General features: G+C 32.6%; 4 protein-coding genes across 5 annotated transcripts; 2 read left to right on the forward strand and 2 right to left on the reverse strand.

Annotated features, from left to right (window-relative positions):
• The first annotated feature begins 260 nt into the window (after window positions 1-260).
• Window positions 261-4,542, forward strand: LOC133830266 (uncharacterized). The gene is made up of 5 exons (XM_062260200.1): window positions 261-410; window positions 513-589; window positions 1,635-1,708; window positions 2,358-2,443; window positions 2,749-4,542. The coding sequence occupies exons 1-5, from the start codon at window positions 261-263 to the stop codon at window positions 4,321-4,323; spliced, it is 1,962 nt and encodes a 653-aa protein (XP_062116184.1). The 3' UTR covers window positions 4,324-4,542.
• Window positions 4,543-4,656: 114 nt separating this feature from the next.
• On the reverse strand, window positions 4,657-6,212 carry LOC133830272 (transcription factor LRL2-like). Its single transcript, XM_062260205.1, has 7 exons — window positions 6,200-6,212; window positions 5,894-5,940; window positions 5,677-5,778; window positions 5,499-5,564; window positions 5,291-5,356; window positions 5,123-5,182; window positions 4,657-5,033 (listed from the first exon to the last, which is right to left on the reverse strand). The coding sequence occupies exons 1-7, from the start codon at window positions 6,210-6,212 to the stop codon at window positions 4,881-4,883; spliced, it is 507 nt and encodes a 168-aa protein (XP_062116189.1). The 3' UTR covers window positions 4,657-4,880.
• Window positions 6,213-14,448: 8,236 nt separating this feature from the next.
• LOC133829607 (ethanolamine-phosphate cytidylyltransferase-like) lies at window positions 14,449-19,150 on the forward strand. Of its 2 annotated transcripts, none has more exons than XM_062259334.1 (10): window positions 14,449-14,579; window positions 15,317-15,710; window positions 16,076-16,311; window positions 16,534-16,691; window positions 17,009-17,080; window positions 17,557-17,624; window positions 17,745-17,865; window positions 18,231-18,296; window positions 18,389-18,511; window positions 18,634-19,150. In XM_062259334.1, the coding sequence occupies exons 2-10, from the start codon at window positions 15,358-15,360 to the stop codon at window positions 18,703-18,705; spliced, it is 1,269 nt and encodes a 422-aa protein (XP_062115318.1). In that variant the 5' UTR covers window positions 14,449-14,579; window positions 15,317-15,357; the 3' UTR covers window positions 18,706-19,150. The 2 variants fall into 2 exon arrangements, with proteins under 2 accessions (XP_062115318.1, XP_062115319.1); XM_062259335.1 differs by lacking the exon at window positions 14,449-14,579 and adding an exon at window positions 14,667-14,688.
• A 50-nt stretch (window positions 19,151-19,200) lies between these two features.
• LOC133829608 (uncharacterized) lies at window positions 19,201-20,800 on the reverse strand. The gene is made up of 3 exons (XM_062259336.1): window positions 20,432-20,800; window positions 20,094-20,334; window positions 19,201-19,949 (listed from the first exon to the last, which is right to left on the reverse strand). Exons 1-3 carry the CDS (start codon window positions 20,567-20,569, stop codon window positions 19,558-19,560), a joined length of 771 nt encoding a protein of 256 aa, XP_062115320.1. The 5' UTR covers window positions 20,570-20,800; the 3' UTR covers window positions 19,201-19,557.
• Between the last annotated feature and the right edge of the window lie 1,298 nt (window positions 20,801-22,098).

A 22,098-nucleotide genomic window follows, 5' to 3' on the forward strand; every position in this document is an offset into this window, starting at 1 on the left:
GCAAGAAGAGTTTTTTTTGTTAACCCACTTATGATTCAGCCTTGTATTCCATCATGCTATAAAGGGCAATTCCCACAACCACAAGCTATATATATATATGGTATCTAACCAACTAAGTCAAGCTGTGCTTGTGATTCCATATTGTTCGACAATTTGTCGAAAAGAGGATAGCTTGTTTGCTTAACTAACCAACTTGCCTGAATTCTATAAGAAATTTGAATTTGTTATGCTTGCATAACTTGTTGCAGAGTGGCAACACTATGGAGCCAAGCAAGAAGCAAGAAAAGACAAATGGTTTAAGAAACCACAACAAAGTTAGAAGAGATGAAGCTGTCTTGTCTTGTGTGACACAGAAATTCCCAAGCAGCCGAGCCAGTTCCTGCACCATCGCGAGCCCCAGTTGGATTCAGGCATGATGATACATTTTTTAGTTATTGGGAGAACCAAGTACTCTCTTTTGGATCCACGAAACAGCTCTCGGAGATTTTTTTTTTTCCTTTTGGAAGATACAGGAAGACCAAAAAGATTCTTCCAATGTATCATTTCAGGGTCCAATGAAATTCATAGGTATAGGAAGAAGCCCTGTCAAGTAGAGATTTTTTCTTTTGATCATCTTTCGATTGTAGCAGCAGCAGCATAATCCTCTTCCACTTGTTAGTGCATTGAGGACTAAAGCTCAAAAAAATGCCACATTTTAGATACACAAAAGGAAGCAAGCAGTCAGGGCCGGCCCTGAAAAAAAGTGGGCTTAAAACAGTTTTAATAAATTTGAAAAAAATGGACCTTTTTGTATATGTAATTTTTTTATGTAATTTTAAATAAAATTAAACTAATATTTAGTAATATAAATACATTCCAAACCAATAATTCATTACATGATAGTTTTGGGCCCTGGGTAGGAGTGGGCCCTAGGCACGGGCCTAGCCCGCCTATGCCCAGGGCCGGCCCTGCAAGCAGCCAAGCTTTTCGGGGCGTTGGAGACATGGTTTCTTGTTCGAGGAACCACCTGTGGAATCCATGCTACAATTGTCATTTATCAGCCAAATCTGCTATGGTCTTATCTGGTGCAATCCATGATGTTGAATGATTTTATATTTTTGTTTTGCTCTGTTTTGATGGAATTTTCTATCTATACTTGTATAGTTGTGTTTTCCCCAGTAATAATACAAGTAGTACTAAATTAAATACAAGACCTTTAAGTCATATTATTACTCCTAAAAATATTAAATTGCAATTGCATTCAGATATAAAAATTTTGTGTTCATGAAAGTAATCTCAGAATCTTTGATAATATACTTTGTACAACATTGATACTATTGTTAAGTCATGCAAATATGAGAAGACTATCTTCTTCCACACAGAAAATAATTTTGAGTTGAAATTTGAGAGGTTAATATGAATAGTTTTTAAGAATTCATAATTGTTGTAAACAAAAGACTAAATAAAAATGTTCACATAAAAACATTATATAGAGTAAAATAAAATTAGTAAAAAAAATGAGCACTTATAATTGGTAAATAATACACAACTACTGTTAATTATATTTAGTAGTACAAAATTATTGCAAAAGACAAAATTAAAGTAAAAAGCCATGGTAGGGAGTTGCTGAAGTGCTATTATAGCTAAAAAAAAAGTGAAAATGTACTATCTTTCTACTTTCTTTTTCATTTTATTCATCCACTTGCTTTTCAGATTCACATTATCTCAGGTTAGAATGAAAGCTCCAATTTTTTTAATGAGTCATAGCATCATCTCCTTGTTCTTATTTTTATTTTCTGTGTGTTATCAAATTTGCTGGAACTATTGGCTCTAGATTTTTGGAAGAAAAAAAAAAGTAGACTTTGAGTTAATTTATGGGGTTTCAGATTCATAAAATTTAATGCATTTCTTGGGTTTTGATTGAATGTTGGAAATTGCTTACCATATTTGTTTAATGCCCTTTATAGTGTTCTCAGAAGTTGGTGTCTTTTCATTTTCTTATTTTTTATGATGTGTGTGGAAATAAAACATCTTTTTGTAATATTTGGCCATTCAATTCTCTTCATTTTTGAGCACAGATCAATAGGTGTTGTACTGGTGTTATTTAAGATCAATCTTACTATGGAAAAGTGAAATTGGGTTTGGACAAAAGCCATGATTCTGTTTGTTTATTGCAAATTATATATAGTTTCTTTTTGGTATATCATTCATGATTCAGTGGTCTAATAATGCTCAAGTCTACTCCTACTACATTTATTCATAAATGCATGTGAGATAATTGATATTATGATTAGATTAGAAAGATGACATCAAAGCACAGTGTCAATATCTGTGTGTTGTGTTCCACTTTAACAGTTTTCTTTTGGTCACACTCACAGGGCATGCTATAAATTATTATGCTCAGCTTCAGCAGGTTTGGGGTTCTCACAGGCCGATTCTGCGAATTCGAGCTTCAGCATATCAGGTCAGAATTCATGACTGTAATGTGTGTTTTATGAATAAGCTAGATAACTCTTATTTGACATTCTAACAATTGAAGCAGCAAGGAGTGTTTTTTTTGTTAAACCAGCCATGTTTCAACTTTCAATTTCCTCATGCTAGGCTTTTCTGAAAGTGGGCAATTCCTCAGTAGCTCTTCTGTGTCAGTGATTCCAAACTATTCGACCTTTTGTCCAAGAAAGGATAGTTTGTCTAACAAACCAACTTGCCTGAATTCTTTAGAGATCAGATATAACTGTGAATTTGTTATCCTTGCATGACTTGTTGCAGGATGGCAACACTGTGGAGCCAAGCAAGAAGCAAGACAAGACAAGTGATATAAGAAACAACAAAGATGAAGTTGTCTTGTGTAACTCAGAGATATCCAAGCAGCAGCAGTATAATCCTCTTCCACTTGTTAGTGCGATGAAGACTGTAGCTCAACAAAATGCTGCCACATTTCACTTTCTTGGTCACAACGGAGGTCGCAGTGCCCCATCTTCGTTAACTCAACTCATTGGTCTCAAACCATTTATTCATGATTTGGCTGCAGTTCCAGAGCTTGACAACCTGGCTTCTCCACACGGGCCCATTTTAGATGCACAAAAGGAAGCAGCCAAGCTTTTTGGAGCATTGGAGACATGGTTTCTTGTTGGAGGAACCACTTGTGGAATCCATGCTGCAATTATGGCTACATGTTCACCAAGAGACTATCTAATTCTTCCCCGGAATTGTCATTTATCAGCCATATCTGCTATGGTCTTATCTGGTGCCGTACCTAAGTACGTCATACCTGAATATGATGTTGAATGGGATATTTCAGGTGGGGTCATTCCATCACAGGTGGAGAAAGCAATTGAGGAACTAGAGAAAGAAGGTCGAAAACTGGCTGCAGTCTTTGTGACTTCTCCTACTTATCATGGAATATGCAGCAACATAAGCGAGATATCTCAGCTGTGCCACTCTCATGGAATTCCTCTAATCGTGGATGAGGCTCACGGGGCTCATCTCGGGTTTCATCCTAACATGCCCAACTCAGCACTTCAGCAAGGGGCTGATTTGGTTGCTCAATCAACTCACAAAGTTCTTTGCTCTTTGACACAGTCATCAATGTTGCACATGTCGGGCAATCTTGTAGATAAAGAAAAAGTCTCTGGATGCCTTCGATTGCTTCAAAGCACTAGTCCTAGTTATCTTCTTCTAGCATCATTAGATGCAGCTCGACACCAACTTACTGAAAACCCAGAAGCCTTATTTGACAAAGCACTGCAAATAGCTGCTGAGGCTAAGAATGCAATAAGAACACTTCCCGGCATTTCCATACTCAACTCTAAGAGTTTCCCAAAGTTCCCAGTTATGGATCCATTAAGGCTAACCATTGGTTTTAAACAGCTGAACATGTCTGGTTATAAAGCAAATGAAATTTTGTACATAGATAATGCGATTATCTGTGAACTTGCTGGAACCACATCTGTTACTTGTTCATTTAATCTTGGAACTTGTAGAGAACATGTTGAGAGGTTAGTGTTTGGCCTAAAGAATATAGTGTCATCTGCAGCACTGACTCAGGGAGCGATAGAGAAGGTGGCTCATGGTGTGGCTACACCATTTGCTAATTTCACCACAAGCTTAATTCCAAGAGAGGCCTTTTTTAGAAGCAAAAGGAAAGTAAGCATTGCAAACTGCCTTGGGGAAGTTTGTGGGGAGCTTATATGTTCATTCCCACCAGGAATTCCAGTGCTGATACCTGGTGAGACTATTACACAAAGAGCTTTGGATTATCTTTTTGATGTTAGAAGTAAGGGTGCCATCATCAGTGGTGCTTCAGATCCACAACTCTCTTCCATACTTGTCTGCAACAAGTAGAGCACATTTGGGTTCAAGTTCAGCTCTGTTATCAATGATTATGTTCAACTCCAACTTAGTCTAGCTGGTGTGAAAGTTATTGATTATACATTGTATGATATTTCTGAAAATTTCTGAGCCTAAGGCCTCTAAATATGTTGAGCTGACCTTAACTAGAGCTTACAGATTTCTGAATATAAATTTGGCGTACTTAGTGAATTGAACACAATAGTACTTTAATAAAATCATAATATAACTCATCAAAGCTCATCCAACACATGAATATATATATATATTTATATATATTTCATATTATGTTATGCCAAGTTAACAACTTCTAAAAGCTTTTGCAAATAGCGTTCAAATATACAAAACTATACTTTACCAAATCATGCGATGTAGGTGTTGTGTTGCCATTCTTCATAGCCTTGTTTGTACCATAGAATCTGTAAGTGTGTATATCTAAAAGTACATTTAGTTTCATTACATAAGTATTAATAGTAATTAAGCCAATTGAGAACCAAGCAAAAAGAGCACCACAACACAGCACAGGTCAGACTAGTTAGTGTTCCTTAAGCTCAATCGATGGGCATGAGAAGAAGAAGAAGACCTTTCATCTCCAGCAGCTTGCTCACAGCTGAAGGGTCTTGCTCCAACCATTTCGCCGTGATTATCTCCTCCAAAGGCTCATTCGACGACTCCTCTTGATGGCAAAAGTAGTGGCCATATCCCTGTATAAAACAAGAAAACAGATCAAATTTCACTTGGAGTGGAAGAAGGGAAAGAAAACAAGATGCCATGAAAATTTAAATATATACACCTCGCGAAAAATGATGGGCTTTGTTGGTGATTCACCTACCAATCTTCTTTCACTGAGATTCTGCAATCAAATATAAGAAGACATTATCTACACACCAGTGAAAGGAAGCTTAGTCCTGTCTGTCTGGATAATCAAGTGAAAGTTTGTGAGAAAGAAAGAGAGGCTTACCTTTATTTGTAGCTGCAAGTACTTGATATGGTCGATCAAATCATCTAATGCAGATACTCGACCACCCTAATACGAGGTCAAAACTAACCACATATGAGTCTTACTTATCAGGTAAACAGAAAATATCACAAAGGAATTTCAAGATAGATATTCAATAACAGCTCATTTAAGACAACCCTCTTGGTAGACAACAGATAGAATTAATTACCTCTGCAGATTGGGGAAGTAGCTCTTGTAGAGCTTTGAGTCTTTCAGCATTTCCTATCCTGGGGTTCTGTTTGGACAAAGCCTTTTCAGAATAGAAATATGTATATATATATATATATGGCACAATTCTATAGCAGTTCAGGTGAAAGTCAAATAGTTATAGCATTTTTCTTTCTTACTCGAGCTTGGGATAGAGAGCCAGGTGAAGCAACTGTTGCACTTGGAATATCAATTTGAGAATCATAGCCTTTCCCAACTCTTTGTTCGGTGAAGTAAGATTTCTATATTTGGAGGAAGGAACCAAACCAACATATGTTAGAATAAAAAAAAAACATTACTAGAGAGCAAAAGCAAATTAAAATCATTCAACTTCATTAATGGTGATATTTTTCTTACCTTGAAAGCATCTATATCAGTTGGTTTTAGAAGAACCAGACGCCAATCTCAGGTGATTGTTCAACAGCACATCTCTTTGGAGATCAGAAAAAATCATTTGGGGAAAGGCAGAGCTTTTTTGAGTCAGATCATCTTCTTCAGTAGGCCAAACAAAGTTTGAAGATTTCACTTGCATATGAACATTGTTGTAGCTGCCTTTTCCCTCCATTTTAACCAGAGCTCGTCTACCTAAAACCTCTTCAATGAAAAGGGTATATTTGGATATAGAAGACCAACAACAACATACAATATAACAACACAAAAAACCTAGAAGACCCATCTTTCCCAATGATAGTAAATCAACTACATTAGTCCAAATGTACCTTAAACAGACTCATATTTTACTTGGATGAAAATATGTAACAAAAAAAAATAAGAGAGTGACTTTAGTACTACTTGTTTTGCTCATGAAAAAGTGAGACTCACCACCAAAACCCAGAAATCCTCGGACGATGCAGAAGAGTGAGAGAGAGAGGCACTAAGCTGGTGATCACACGAGTGGAGGTGAAAAGTCTATTCTACCCCGTGGGACATTAAAGCTCTAGTTGTACTAGCAGTACTAAGCTGAAAAACCTAGTCTACCACCGTAGGTTCCTTAGGTGATGGGCAACCATTTGGGCATCTGACACGTGGCACGGGCTAAATACCCCGTTGACTATGTTTTTACTTTCTATGTTGTCTCATTCTCAACCAGACTATGTAAGTAAGAGCACAAGATATATGGCTCATGAACATTGGCTCGAGCTCTAGTACCAACAGTACTCGAGCCAAGCCAGCCATTACAGCTAGCTCAGCTCAAGAAAGAAGTATATGGCTCGAGCTCAAGTTCCAACAGGATTTGAGCCAGGCAAGCCATTACAGCTAGGCTCAGCTCAAAGAAGAAGTATATGGCTCATGAACTGTGGCTCGAGCTCTAGTCCCATCAGGACTCGAGCCAGGCCAGCCATTACAGCTGGGCTCAGCTCAAGGAAGAAGTATATGGCTCATTGAACTGTGGCTCGAGCTCAAGTCCCAACATGACTCGAGCCAGGCCAGCCATTACAGCTAGGATCAGCTCAAGGAAGAAGTGTATGGCTCATTGTGCTCTTAATTTATGAAATAGCTATTTGCCATACATAGTAAAGTTATTTCAACAAAATCATAATATATAACTAATAAAAGTTCATTCAAAGTATAAAAAATTAAAAATGTCAATAATTTTTATTAATATTTCAGCCAAATATCCAAAATTAAGGGTGTCCATAGTCCATATATTTTGTAGAAAAAAAATATAAAGCTATCATAATTATTTTTTTCCATAATATTTTAAAAGAAATATAGCATATTTTGGAAATATTATTAAAGTATCATATAATAATATATATTTAATTGTTTTAATTATTGTAATTGTTGAATATTTGTGATTAAAAAAATTATTTTGTATGTTCATACTTTAGATAAATTTCTTGATTTTTTTTTAAATTATCAATATCAATATCAATATTTTTAACGAGTTATTTAATTTTTTATTGTTACAAATGCTTTCATCTTATGATCAAAGAAGAAAATATCAGAAAAAAAATAATGATATGTGCTCTAAAATTTTACACCAAAATACTACACCAATTGATGTAATATTGTTTTTTAAAATAATGAGTCTCGCCTTATATAAATTTAATTGGTTAAATGCAACTAACGCATCAGTTGGTGTAATGTTCTAGTGCATAATTTTGGTGCACATATCATTACTCCCGTGTATATAAAATGTGCACACACAAAATCTAGAAAAGTCTAAAACTTAAAAGGTTCAAAAGACAAAGTGTAAGAGTACTCACAATAGATACTCTACTACATTCTTTAAAAGATCTCCCAAAACACACATTTTTTTTATTTTACCTATAAATTTTACATTATACCATATATCAACTTCTCTATATATTTCTCTACATCATTTAAATATTATATCTGTAAATATATTTTATTAATTAAAATAAAATAAAATAATTGAAAAATAAAAAAACTAATAAATATATATATTAAATGGGTGAGAGAAAGCGTATAAAGAAAAATAATAATATTAAAATATTATATAAAGGATATGTAAATGTAGATATAGATTAATTGGATTTTATACATAGCTATTATAAATATATGTATAAATGAGTTGATGGAATATGTTTTTGTGAGTTTCAGCTAAATATTATAAAGAAAGTGTATTACAAAATACACCACCAAAATAAATTTTTTTATAATTTACTTCAAACTTTTACATTATACCATACATCAACTTCTCTATTTTTTTCTACATCATTTAAATATTATATATTTTTTAAATATTTTATTCATTTTAAGAATTAAAATAATTAAATATAATAGTATCACTCACATATATACACAAAAGTTTATAAAAAATAATAAAATATTTATAGCTTGATTAATAGTGTTTTACTAGAGAAATACTATTCATTTAGGTAAACAAATATAACTTTACATCACTCATTGGAAGACTATATAACAATTTTTTCTCTATATTATAAAGAATTAGACATTTTACCTCATTCATTATGAGTGCTCTAAAGGCTTAAATCTATAATCAAACACATTTTAAAACAAGAGGAAATTCCATGTTTTATGACTTTTTTTAAACAAGTTTACAAAAATATGATTTTTTTTTAAATAAAACTTTTTTATGGCTTTTTTTTCAATAATTTTTAATTTTATGGATTTAATTTATCATATTTTTGTATAAAAATCGGTTTATGCCATAGTTTTTTAAATTAGGAAATTTATTTTAGTCATTTAAGTGTTTTTCATTTGATTATTTTTATATTAGTTTTATTATACAATATTGGCTTAGTATTTTAAAAATGAAACTTAATCTAATTGGACTAAATCAAAACCCAAATGAAACAAAAATAGAAAGAAGAAATTACATGAAATATAGGATTTTTTTTTAAACTTTGATAAATATGGCATTTTTTTTCCCTTAAGTTTTGTATGGCATAATTTATTTATTTACATTTTTATGGGATTTTTTCCCCATATTTTTGTAATTTTATTCAAATATATTATATAATTTCAATATTGATTTTTTTTAATTATGGGATATTTTTATTACAATATATTTTTTAATCATATTTAAGTTAATAATATATATACACACATATATATACAATTAATCGTATACATTAAACCATATAATTTTTTCCACAGTATATATACATATATTATTGCTATTGTTATTTTTATATGTATATACATATATATATAAGATTATAAAATAGTACACATTTATATATATATGGATGTATTATTATTGTTATTATATTAATTTTATATATACATTCAAATATGAGGTGATGAGAATGACTTTCACTAATTGTGGTGATGATGATGATGATGATGATGTCTGTGTTATGTCATTATACATATGTATGTTTTTTTATTATTGTTGGAGATGTATATATGTCATTTAATTTCATTTTAAATAATAATTGATTACCACTATAAAAATAAATTTAGATTTTTTAGTAATGTGGCAGTAATCGGTTACTACTATCAATTTTAACTGTTATGGCAAGTACTCGAGTGAATTGTAACTGGTTACTGATAGATTTGGAAGAAAAAAAAAACAGATCAGAATACATCCAGTAAAGAAGAAGAAGAAGAAGGTAACCGGTTACCCGTATTAAAATAACTGATTGATAACTAGTTACTAAGCCAAACCTAAAAAAAAAAAAACTCATAAAATAAAAAATTAATCTGAGAAGTAATAGTAGAAGAAGAAGGTGGTAACTGGTTACCCCTATCAAAATAACAATTAATTAGTAACTAGTTACTTAGCCAAATCTTTAAAACAAATAAACAACTACATCTGAAAAACAAAATCAGATATGAAAATAACCAAGAAGAAGAAGATCGAAGAAGGTAACTGGTTACTTTGGTAGTTTTATAAAGAAAACCAAATCTGAAAAATAAAATCAGATTTAAAAATAACACATGAAGAAGGAGATTAAATAAGGTAATGGTTACAACTAGGTTCACAAAAAAACTCAAATCTGAAAAATAAAATAAAATCGTGACAGTAACTGGTTACTTAAACCAGATCTAAAAAACAAAATCAGATTTAAAAACAACCATGAAGAATAAATTAAATAAGGTAATTGGTTACAACCAAGACTACAAAAAACTCAGATTTGAAAACAAAACAGAATCATGATAGTAACTGTTTACTTAGACAGATTTAGGAAAAAAAACCAGATTTGTAAAAGAAAACCAGATCTGAAAAGAAAAGAAAAAACATATTTGAAAACAACAAAGAAGATGCAGAAGAATGTAAAGAAGAAGAAGAACGCGAAAACGAAAAATACAAATAGGAATACGAATCGGAGATGGTGTCGGCGGTGACCAGATATACGTCGTCCATTTGTCGGTGTGAGAGAGCTCTTATTGTTGTGAGAAAAAATGGTTGGTTGCCATTGTTGTGAGAAAAATGGAGAGAGCAAGTGAAGAATACATGAGGGATGGAGAGAAAGAGAAAAGTAAGAGAGAGAGTGTGTGTATTTTTTTATGGTATTTTGTTCATAGTGTTTTGTGAGATTCCCATATTGTAAACTTTGTTTTTGTTAGAATTACCATATTTTGTGGCATAACTTTAATGCCCATAAATATAAAAAGTAATTTATTTTTTCCTATATTTTTGTAAAGTTCTCAAATAGAAATATTGAACTATAAAAACTTAGTTGTAATGTAAATGAAGAACAACACAGGATTGTGTGGTTCAACACTCTACAAGAGTGTCTACATCGAAGGGGACACAAGCACCAAATATTATTCTTTATTACTCAATCTTCCGTGTTACAACAAGCAAGAACTCTGCAAAAATGAGTTATTGAAACTCAAAGTCTGAACAGTACAAAAACTTGTTTAAACTCTTAGAGAGAATACTAAGTACTGAAATCTAAAACTAGAAAGAAGTCTCGTCTCTTAACCTCAAATGTCTAAGGCTGAGTAATTTATAGTGTACACCTACCAACCTCTTTAACAAACTTAATTGACATTTAAACCAATGAACCAATAAGAACTTGCCAACTAAGCAAGTAGTCTCAATCACTCCCAACAAAACCAAACAATAGAATTGAAATTTTGATTCCATTACAAAGGTGATTCATGCCAACCAAACCAAACCTAGGATCAACCAATTTAGTAGGTCACTTATTTGCTAAATATGCTTTAAAGGGTAAAGTTTTAGCTAGTAGGAGGAGTGGTATTTTTCAGTTTTTTCATTGAAACTACTTGCTTGTTTGGTGTTGTTGCAATTTTTTATAGAAATAAATTAATAAATAATAATTATAAAAGTGCACACTCAACACTACCACTATATCACATTAATTATGCTTTATGTAGAGTAGACTAATAAGTAAACCCAACAAAAAGTCTATTGGACTTCACACCTCAATGCAAGTCTCTTCTTGGGCCCAATAAACTAACAAAAAAAAAATTGATTATTTGATAAGTATGAAGTTTTAGGATTAATTAACTAAAATTAGCCATTAAATAAATTAAGTTAAATTTCACTCATTATTATAATGATATTTCTCATAGTATCTTTGCTTATACTCATATAACTTAAGTATGACTGAATGATATAATTAGTAGATTCAAATAAATATTGAAAATAAAATTAATTTTTTTAAAAAATTAAATGACATCTCTAAAACTAGAAATTTCGTGTTATTTGTACAAAAAAAAAAAACAAATATTGAAGTAAAGGAGCAAATACTATTCAACAAAGTGAGCACAATAAAAATGCCCATAATTCCTATTTCAAATTATGATCAAATTGTATGTATGTGTAAGAGTATCTATCCCATTTCTTGAAACTAGTACATGTATATTCTAATGGGAAATTTGATAAATCATGCTTACATTAGCTTAATATTTAAAATTTGAACCAAAGTTAACTACCATATGAAACAAATACTCATCTTTCATTTAATACCAAAAATACCCCCATACCTTTCCTCTCTATTCTCCATCTTTCTCTCTACCTTTCATTTAATAGCTTAATAATTAAAATTTGAACAAAAGTTAACCACTATTTAGAATGCTGTTTAGATGTTGGATTTGTAGTTTGTTGGTATTTTTTTGTAGTTTTTTGGGTGAAAATCGTGTTCTGTGAAAATCTGCGTTTTTTTTGGGTTCCTTGAGTTTTTTTCGAAATGCCCGATAGTGTCCGATAGAGGCCCGATTCGGGCACGATAGTTGTTGAGTTTCAAGGTTAGGGATGAAGGTCCGATGGAAACCCGATGGTTGCTCGATAGTTTTGGTTACCCGATAGTTGCCCTATCGTGCTAATGTCGTACCATCATCGTACATTTATGGCAAAAACTACAGTATTGCACACTATCGTACCCACTATCGTCCCACTGTCGTACCATCATCGTACCATTGACAAAGTAAGTTAACATTTTGAAACTAACTATTATCGTACTACCATCGTACCTATATCGTCCCACTACAAATTCTAAAATTACGATGTTATAGTAACTACTTAACAAATTCTATCGTACACCTATCGTGCTAATATCGTACCATCATCGTACCCATTATGGAAATAACTACAGTATTGCACACTATCGTACCCACTATCGTAATACTGTCGTACCACCATCCCTAACCTTGACTATCGGGCAACCATCGGGTTGTCATCGGACCTTTATCCCTAACCTTGAAACTCAATAACTATCGTGCCCGAATCGGGCCTCTATCGGACACTATCGGGCATTTCGAAAAAAACTCAAGGAACCAAAAAAAACGCAGGTTTTTACAGAACACGATTTTCACTAAAAAAACAGCAAAAAATACCAACAAACTACAGATCCAACATCTAAACAACATTCTAAATGGTGGTTAACTTTGGTTCAAATTTTAATTATTAAGCTATTAAATGAAAGGTAGAGAGGAAGAGGGAGAATAGAGAGGAAATGTATGAGGGTATTTTTGGTATTAAATGAAAGATGAGCATTTGTATCATATGGTGGTTAACTTTGGTTCAAATTTTAAATATTAAGGTAATGTAAGCATGATTTATCAAATTTCCCATTCTAATTCTATTATTATATTCTATTTCTCTTTGTTATCTACCTATATATATATATACAACTATTATTATATATATATTTGCCTTTTCTGAGCTTTGTCAGCTGTAAAAGTGGTACACTCTTGGTAGCATTAGCATTATTAGCATGGCATCTCATGAGTTGGATTTTTATTTTTTTTACTTTTTATGAAAATTCCAATTTCTTTATCATGGTAACTTCTTATCTTTTAATGGGGACCTACCATTATCAATACAAATCTAATCATTTATTCCTTATTATGAGATATTTAACAAAACTTTATTAACAATATGAATTGAGTCATCCTTAGTTAGAGGAAAGGAATTAAATTGAATAGAAAAAAGTTATCTATTTTTATTCATTTTTTTATTTGATTTCAATCTAATGCATTGGAAATTTATTAATTTTTTACATATGTAAATTTATTAATATTTATATTATACTATTTTCATTACTTTCAACTAAGCAATATGTGAGTGAAACTATTCTCATCTCAATAAACTTAATTGTTTATAATATACAGGGCCGGTCTTGAAAAAAAATGGGCCTAAGATGGTTTTAATAAATTTGAAAAAAATAAATCCTTTTGTATATGTAATTTTAAATAAAATTAAACTAATAATTAGTAATATAAGAGTTTACATGATATTTTTGAGCCCTAAGCACGGGCCTAGCCTGCTTATGCCCAGAGCCGGCCGTGATAATATACTCATAATATCATTTTGCATAGGTCATTTTAATGATACATAATGATATCATTTTAATATAATTACAAAATTATCTTATACTCTATAAATATATATATAATATTTTAATTAAAGGGCTAAGATGAGACGTTACCAAGAGTATGGAAAGTGATGTTGAGTGTTACAGCACAATGTCACAATAATCAAGCACTTGTGAGAAATGAAAGAGTTTTCTTCCAAGACTTTCTAATAAAATATCTAAAAAAAGAAGAGTTTAATTATATAATTTTAATTACAATTATAGATAATGAATAAAGGTGTAGACTTTGGTACCTAAGCTAAGAAAATGGCATGATGTTGTGTTGTCACATAATAAGAAAACTCATTGTTTCATTTCATACAAAACAATTAATAAAAGTTTATTGATTGACTATTAATCTTTTATTTTTTGCGGCCACAGCCAATTTATACCATTCCATTACTATAAAAATCAAAAATATCTTTTTGATTCTATTCTAAAAAATATATAAAGTTGAAAATTTTCATGGTTTTAGTAATAGCATTACTAGGACTAGGGACCCCCCTAAGCCAAAGCTCAAATCTTTAACACAAAAATGGACACTTTAGACAGCCACACGCGGCATCATCACTAACCAACCAGTCAAACAATAATATTGACACATTAATATTTATTTATTTGTATATATATATTTATAATATTTACAATAATATATATATATATAAGGAGAGAAAAGGTGGTGGTGGTATATGTCAAGTTAAGAAAGGCTTATTCCAAATTTAAGGCCTGCCAGAGAAAAAAAGAGTGAAGGAGGAGACGCAAACGAGAAGAAAGCTTAATAGGTAAGAAAGATACGAACTTTCTTTCTTGCTCATCTCTTTTACTTTCATTTTATTATTCATTTGACTGCTTTTCAGATTCACATTATTTCATGTTATGTTAATCTAAAAGGTTCAATCTCTCTCTCTATCTCTTTTTCCTTCCCTTGTTCTGATTTTTGTTTTCTGTGATTATCATATTTGCCGGGAAACTCTTGGTTCTAGTTTTTAGGGAAAAAGAAGTAAACTTTGAGGTAGATTTATGGGGTTGTTTCAGATTCATAGAATTCAGAGCATTTATTTGGGTTTTGATTGAATGTTGGGATTTGCTTACCATATTTGTTTAATGCCCTTCATTGTGTTTTCCGAAGTTGTTGTCTTTTAGTGTTCTTATTTTTATGATATGGGTAGAATTGAAACATCTTTTTCTATTAATGTTTGCCCAATGAATTCTCTTCTACCCATCTTTCCAGATCTGAAATATCGTTCATTTTGTCTCTTTTTATCTTCTTCTTTGTTTCAAAGTTATTTGCTGCTCTTTCAGCTGTAGATCGAAATAGCTCAATTTGTTCAATCATTTGAGTTTCTTGATTCAGTGTGACCATACAGATCAATGGGTGTTGTTGTTGGTATTAATTAAGATAAAACTTACTATGCAATAGTAAAATTGGGTTAGAACAAAAGCTATGATTCAGTTTGTTTGTTGCAAATTATAGCCTTGTTTTGGTATATCATTTGAATTTTATCACTTGTTTTTTCAGAATTCTGTGTCTCCTCTTCACTCCAAGGCTCTTCTGGGACCATGGATTATGAGAGCAACAACTGGATATTGGATGGGGTCTACAACTTCCCACATCTCTTTGGTGGTCTAATGCTCACGGCTGCTTTGTTGGGATTGTCAACCAGCTATTTCGGCGGAATAGGGGTTCCTCATCTACCCTACTTGTGGTCTGATTTGGGGATTTTCTACAAGAAGAAACGCGAAAAGAAGCGCATTCGGGTTTATATGGATGGTTGTTTTGATCTCATGCACTATGGTCATGCCAATGCCTTGAGGCAAGCCAAAGCTTTGGGTGATGAGTTGGTGGTCGGCGTTGTCAGCGATGAGGAGATTATTGCCAATAAGGGTCCACCTGTTCTATCCATGGAAGAGAGGTAGTTAGTTGTTCATACATTTGTTTTGGCCATTGTCTTAAACTCTAATTCAATTGTCAAGATACTTTGTATTGTTGACTTCAGCTTCAATATCGATATAGTCCTTTTCTTTCTCCCTTAATTTAATACAAGCTTAAGTTAGTTAGTTTGTAATATGCTTGGAAAATACATTAGAGCTAGCCTGTGGTGGCCGGAAAGTGTACTCAAATTTCTCTTACTCAGTTGCTATTATTACAATAGCATGAAATTTTCGCTGTTATTGTGTGTGGACTTCTTTGCTGGGAATGCCTATATATTGAAGATGCACACTTCAAGCAAAATAACCAAGTATTTTTTCTTGGAACTAACTTTGAAGTTCTTTCTAGGTTGGTTCTTGTTAGCGGGTTAAAATGGGTGGACGAAGTCATAGCCAATGCTCCTTATGCGATTACCGAGCAGTTCATGAATAGACTCTTTAATGAGCATAAGATTGACTATATCATACACGGTGATGATCCTTGCTTGCTTCCAGATGGAACTGATGCTTATGCCTTGGCAAAGAAAGCTGGTCGTTACAAGCAGATTAAACGCACTGAAGGCGTCTCCAGCACAGATATTGTAGGTACTATGATTCTCTTTATCTCTCCTAGAACCATTATTTTGAATTAATTTAAGAAGCTCCTTTGACTTTAGACTTAACAGCGAGTGTTAAAGCGTTCCTTATGAGTGTATGTGTGATTTGATATTGCATTCTAGGCACACGGGCGGTGTCTTTAGGTTTGAAAGCTTTTTATTGTGTATACTTAGTTAAATTTATTAAAATCTTTCTATGAAATTCGTGTAGGAAGGATACTTTCTTCTTTGAGGGATAAGAAAGAAAGTGAAGATCATAGCAGTACCCCTTTGAAAGGAGATTCTCATAAAGAACATCAGTCGAAGGCTGCCCATTTATCTCAATTTCTACCAACATCTCGTCGAATTGTGCAATTCTCTAACGGGAAGGTATGTTCTTAACTCTATATTTGCAACGCGGTATTCTTGAGCAGTACATCCAATCATTCAGTTTAGTAATATAATAGTGTTTTTATGCTTTTATTGTATTATGTATCTGATTAATAAAATCTTATGGATAAAGCTTGCCATAATATGTATGATCATATGTTTGTGTGAGACAGTTGTAAAACTATTAGCTGTTCCAAATCAACTAATCAATTTAATAATATGTTTGAGGGGAACTGTTGCAAAGTTACGCAAAATTGGGTTCAATGTTTCTTCATAAGGCCGTGTTGTTCAACGACATTTATCTTATCTGTTTTTAGGGACCTGGACCAAATGCTCGTGTTGTGTACATTGATGGAGCATTTGACCTTTTTCATGCAGGACATGTCGAGGTATGGTTTTTGTATTTATTCTTTTCACCATCCTTTTCTTTTCTTGTCTTCCATTTGGTTACAGTATGCAAAAGTCAATGTCTTGCTAGTTGTCATGAAAATGTGGAATTCAATTCAGAACCTCATCTCAATCGTTGCTAAGTTCTAAATGGCTTACTATGTTAATGATTGTTCACTAACCTCATAAATTCTATGTTGTCGAAGGGTGAAAGTGCAGTAGATCTCATAGACAAGTTACGCAGGAAGAAGTTCAAAAAAAAGAAAAAACTCACCAACATCACAAAATATCACATATCTTTTGCCCAGAGAGATTTAGAGCCTACATTGTTGTATTAGGTCACCATAACTTGTGTAATTCCATTTTGAAGAGTTTCATGCATTACTTCAATTCATGTAGAAAACAACTCTTCAAAACTTGTTCTTGACTTCTTACTTTATTGTGTTGTCTTTTATCTGACTTCCCGATGCTTATTCAGATCTTAAAGAGTGCCAGGCAACTTGGAGATTTTTTACTAGTTGGTATTCATGATGACCAGACTGTGAGGTATGCTCCTTCCAATATTCATGAAGCTTTGTCTACTATTCCTATGAATATAAGATTATTTAGTCATGCTGTCTTAGTACCAAAGGGTAAACGACATTGTTATAATGATGTTGTATGCAGTGAAAACAGAAGGAATCGGTATCCAATCATGCATTTACATGAACGCAGTCTTAGCGTGCTCGCTTGTCGTTATGTTGATGAAGTCATTATCGGTGCACCCTGGGAAGTTTCGAAAGACGTGGTAAGTGAGAAAAACTTTGATCGGTTGTCGTTCTAGCATTTAATTGTCTTGGGAAGAATATCTGCATCTGTAAATATAAGAGCCACTGTTATTTGTTGATACCGTGCATGCTTTTGCTCACATTCCCCTCCTCATCCTAGACTGTAAGCATTCGTAGTTTACACGTTTTAAAGTCTACCCAAGAGGAGTAGCCCAATTAGTCATGCATGTAGTTTGCTCCCTCAAGGTCTGAGATTCGAGTCTCTCTTGGGCCCCTACATGTAATGTTCTGGTCCTCAAATATTGTAGGATTAGGCAGGGAATTTAGTTTCGATAATATATGTGTGTTAAGTCTTGTATCTGAGGCTTATAGTGTTTTCTTGCAGATAACTACTTTCAATATCTCTTTGGTTGTACGTGGGACAATTTCTGAGAACAATGTTTCGCTGACAGTAAGTTGGAGATTTTTCACCTTCAATGATTACCACTATAATCCACTTTAAAATGGCTATAGATATTGAACCAAGGTAAAATTCTGATGCAGGATGAAATTGATCGATACGCTGTTCCCAAGAGCATGGGGATTTTTCAATTGCTTGAAAGTCCAAAAACTATTACCACCATATCAGTAGCTCAGAGGATAATGGCAAATCATGAAGCTTATAAGGTAACACCTTATACTGTTACGGCTTATGGACACTGATTTCTTGTGTATGCATGTAAGCATGATATTCTTTCATGTTGAGTTTTGGCTAAAAAGGGTTTGTCCACTTTTTGTATTGGGTGCAGAGACGCAATGCCAAGAAAGCAGAGAGCGAAAAGAAATACTATGCAGAAAAGAAATATGTCAACGGTGACTAGCCAAGCAAAGCCAAGCCAGTAGGAAGTTTTCATGATCCAGCCTTTTTTGATTCATTGAAGAGAAGCCTGCTATTGTTGAAATAGGAACTCTCCATAGGTTCTTTAACTTTTTTTGCTCCCTCTTTGAAGGAAGAAGAGACCGAATCACAAAGAAAGCTTACACACCCTGCTCAGACCTCAAAATGCAGCCTTTCTTTCTTCAACACTTTGATGTAACTTGGTTAGGAATTAGCAAGAACAAATATATTTATAATATGTACCATCACCATATCCCAATTCATATGCTTGTAATGAGATCATACTGGTTTCGCCCTTTTTTTGGTCCATTATTTATTATGCTTTTTCTTTCAAGTGTGCTATATATAGCAGTTATTTTATTTGATTCTTGATTGTAATGACAGCAGGACATAACTCAATGCAATGATAATTTATTTAGACTGATAAACATCTTTCTTGCAAATTAACCTGTTCAGCATGTATAAAATAGAACTGAAATGAGCAGAATGAGAAGAGCATTAACTATCCATATCCATTCAACCATTTTAATTATACAAGTGCAAGCCTTTTCAATACCTTGGGATCATACATGACAGAAAAATCAATCCTTTGAGGAGGAAAATTCTTACATTGCTATTAGCTATTAACATTTCCTTTTACAAGTTCCCATTTTTGAAATGACAACACTATTAGTCTCTACTTCCTTAGGCGGCAAAGGCCATCCAAAACATGAAAATACAAAAAATATATCAATTCTCTACGGTTTCCTCCTCCCAAAATCCTACACAGAGTCACAAAAATGGAAGTTAATGATATCAAATTCCACGCCAAAACCAAGCTTGTTTGTGGTCACTCTCACTGGAACCAAGTAACGGGAGTGGATATGTTGTGAGGTGGCTGTGGCAACATACAATGCTGTTGGTGCCATTGGTGTATGCCCTCACCAGCTCCTCCTCTTATCCCACTATATGCCTCAGCCTCACTAACTAGTCCTACTTTTGGCGTGTTCAGATTGGTGTCCTCCTCAACCTCCATGGAGTCCTCATCCTCCTCCTCCAGCTCCTCCTCAGCCTCCATTAACTCCTGAAAATGAACTGGTTCTTGACAAGAATCCTCAGCTCCAAATGAGACAGGAGGCATCAGCTGGTATGGTGGTGCCCAAGGAACAATGGCTTGACACTCATTTCCAACTCCTATGCCATCATTTCCCATGGAACTCTTCTGGTTAGTTGCTCTGATTAATTGATCTGCAAATAACGATCAGTTGCTAATTAGTGTCAAAACCCATAATTTTTTTTCCCTATTTTCTAGCAAGAATGCCCATTTGAAGCCTTGGCTTTAAATCAACTCAGAGAAAAGAGAAATTTGAGAGAGAGAGAGAGAGGTTTTACCCTTGAAGCCAGAAATAAAGTTGGAATCAACTGAGAGGGATAAAGTGGAAGAAGGCGAGTTATGAAAAAGTGATGAATTGAAAGGCTTGAAGAGAACAATTGCTTTCTCATCATCATCCAATTCCCGAATAACAGGACCACCAGAACCACGACCGCGACCTGAACCTGGTGCTCCAGCCATGGAAGATGGGAAAGGGATATCAGGCTCCTCTTCCTCCATAATGGGTGGCAACTCCGCATCCTAACGATCAACCAATCGAACAACCAATTAAGCAAACAATCAATTTGGGGAAAAAAAGGAAACCAACTTTACGAAGAAAGGAGCAAAAAAAAGTTACCAGACGACGAATCTTAGTGGCGGGAGAAGATAGAGAGAAGTCGGAGAAATCGTTTGTGAGATCATCAGCTTCCTTCCTCTTCATCTTGGCAACTCTGATGGTGTTACTGTCCATACCCATGAATCCACCACCAACCATGCTTGAATCAAAGCAAAGCAAATCAAATCAAATCAAAGCAAAGCAAAGCAAATCCCTAAATAGTAATGAGTCAGTGAGTTGAAATCGACCGAGTTAATCAGTAGCAGAGGCAGTGATAATCGAATCGAATGAGCAGAGTAAAGTAAAGCAATGATCTTTGATTAAATAATTGAGAGAGAAAGAGAGAAAGATGATGATATTTCGGGCACCCTCTCGAGACTTCTTCAGAAACCAATTATAATTTTTTTTTCGGGTTTATATCAGAATCTTTCAGAAAAATTTCAGTTAAGTCCTTAAATTTTATTTTTTATCATTTAAGTCCTCAAACTTCATAAATGGTATTATGACTTTTCTATTGGAAAATGATTTTCAAAATTCACATCCGAAAATGGTTTAAGACTTAGTGGAGAATGGTCTCTAAATTAATTAATTTTTTTTTTGTTATTAATTAGGTCATAAATCAATTTCTACTGCGTATTTTATAAATTAAATTTTAATAAAATAAACCTATATAATACACATTTAATAAATTTGGATACATAACTCAAAAAAAATTTAAATATTGGAGACCTATATTGATGTAAACCTTTTTTTTTCTTTTATAATATTCTCATTAATTTCAATAAAACTCTGAATATATATATTTATATTAAAAAAAATCAAATTATAAGTATAAATTTCGCATGAATTTTGTTCCAAAAATCTAAATACATATGAAATGGATTTATTAATTATGCTCTTAGAAAATAATTTTTTATAGATTGAAGAATCTATTTCATTTATGTCTCATATTTTTCTATTTTAATCTTAATATAATTCAATTACTTGTTAAAAAATATATAAAATAAAATTCACAATAATTATTTTAAAATTAATATACTATTATTTGGTTGATATTATTATAATACTTAATATATTGTAAATTAATTTAAAGTTGTATATTTTCACTAATTTTTTAATTTTGGTAAAAAAAATAGATTTAAAACATATTTATGTTTTTTATAAAAAAAAATAGAAAAATTACACATAGCATTGTAAATTTAAAAAAATGAAAAAAATAATAATTTTATAAAAATTATAAAAATTCGGATAAAATTCAATTACGGCTTGTCACAATTTTCTATTTAGTTTGTAAATGTTGTTTACAAACTTGTAAACTTTGTATTTACAATTATGTCTTTCCGTATTTTTGTAATTTTTTTTAGATTTTTTTTTAAATCTTAAATATTTTTGTAAACTTCCGAAAAACATTACCAAAATTGGTAAAAGTATACAATTATTAAGGATTTTATTCATCAAAATTATTTTCATACATTTATTATTTAAACTTAGAGTTAATAGAAAACTATATTTTAATAAACTAGATATTTTATGTACATTGGTAAAAGAAAATAGTACCCTTACCTCAAAATTTTAAACTATTCTTTATAACTTTTTTTTGCTTCTCTTTGAACTCACTCTGCTACATAGACCAATAACAAAAGTTCAGATAACCTTTTAACTTATTGTCAATTAAATTTGAGTTGAGA

The sequence above is a fragment of the Humulus lupulus genome, chromosome 4 (assembly GCF_963169125.1).
Source record: "Humulus lupulus chromosome 4, drHumLupu1.1, whole genome shotgun sequence".
Taxonomy (NCBI): domain Eukaryota; kingdom Viridiplantae; phylum Streptophyta; class Magnoliopsida; order Rosales; family Cannabaceae; genus Humulus; species Humulus lupulus.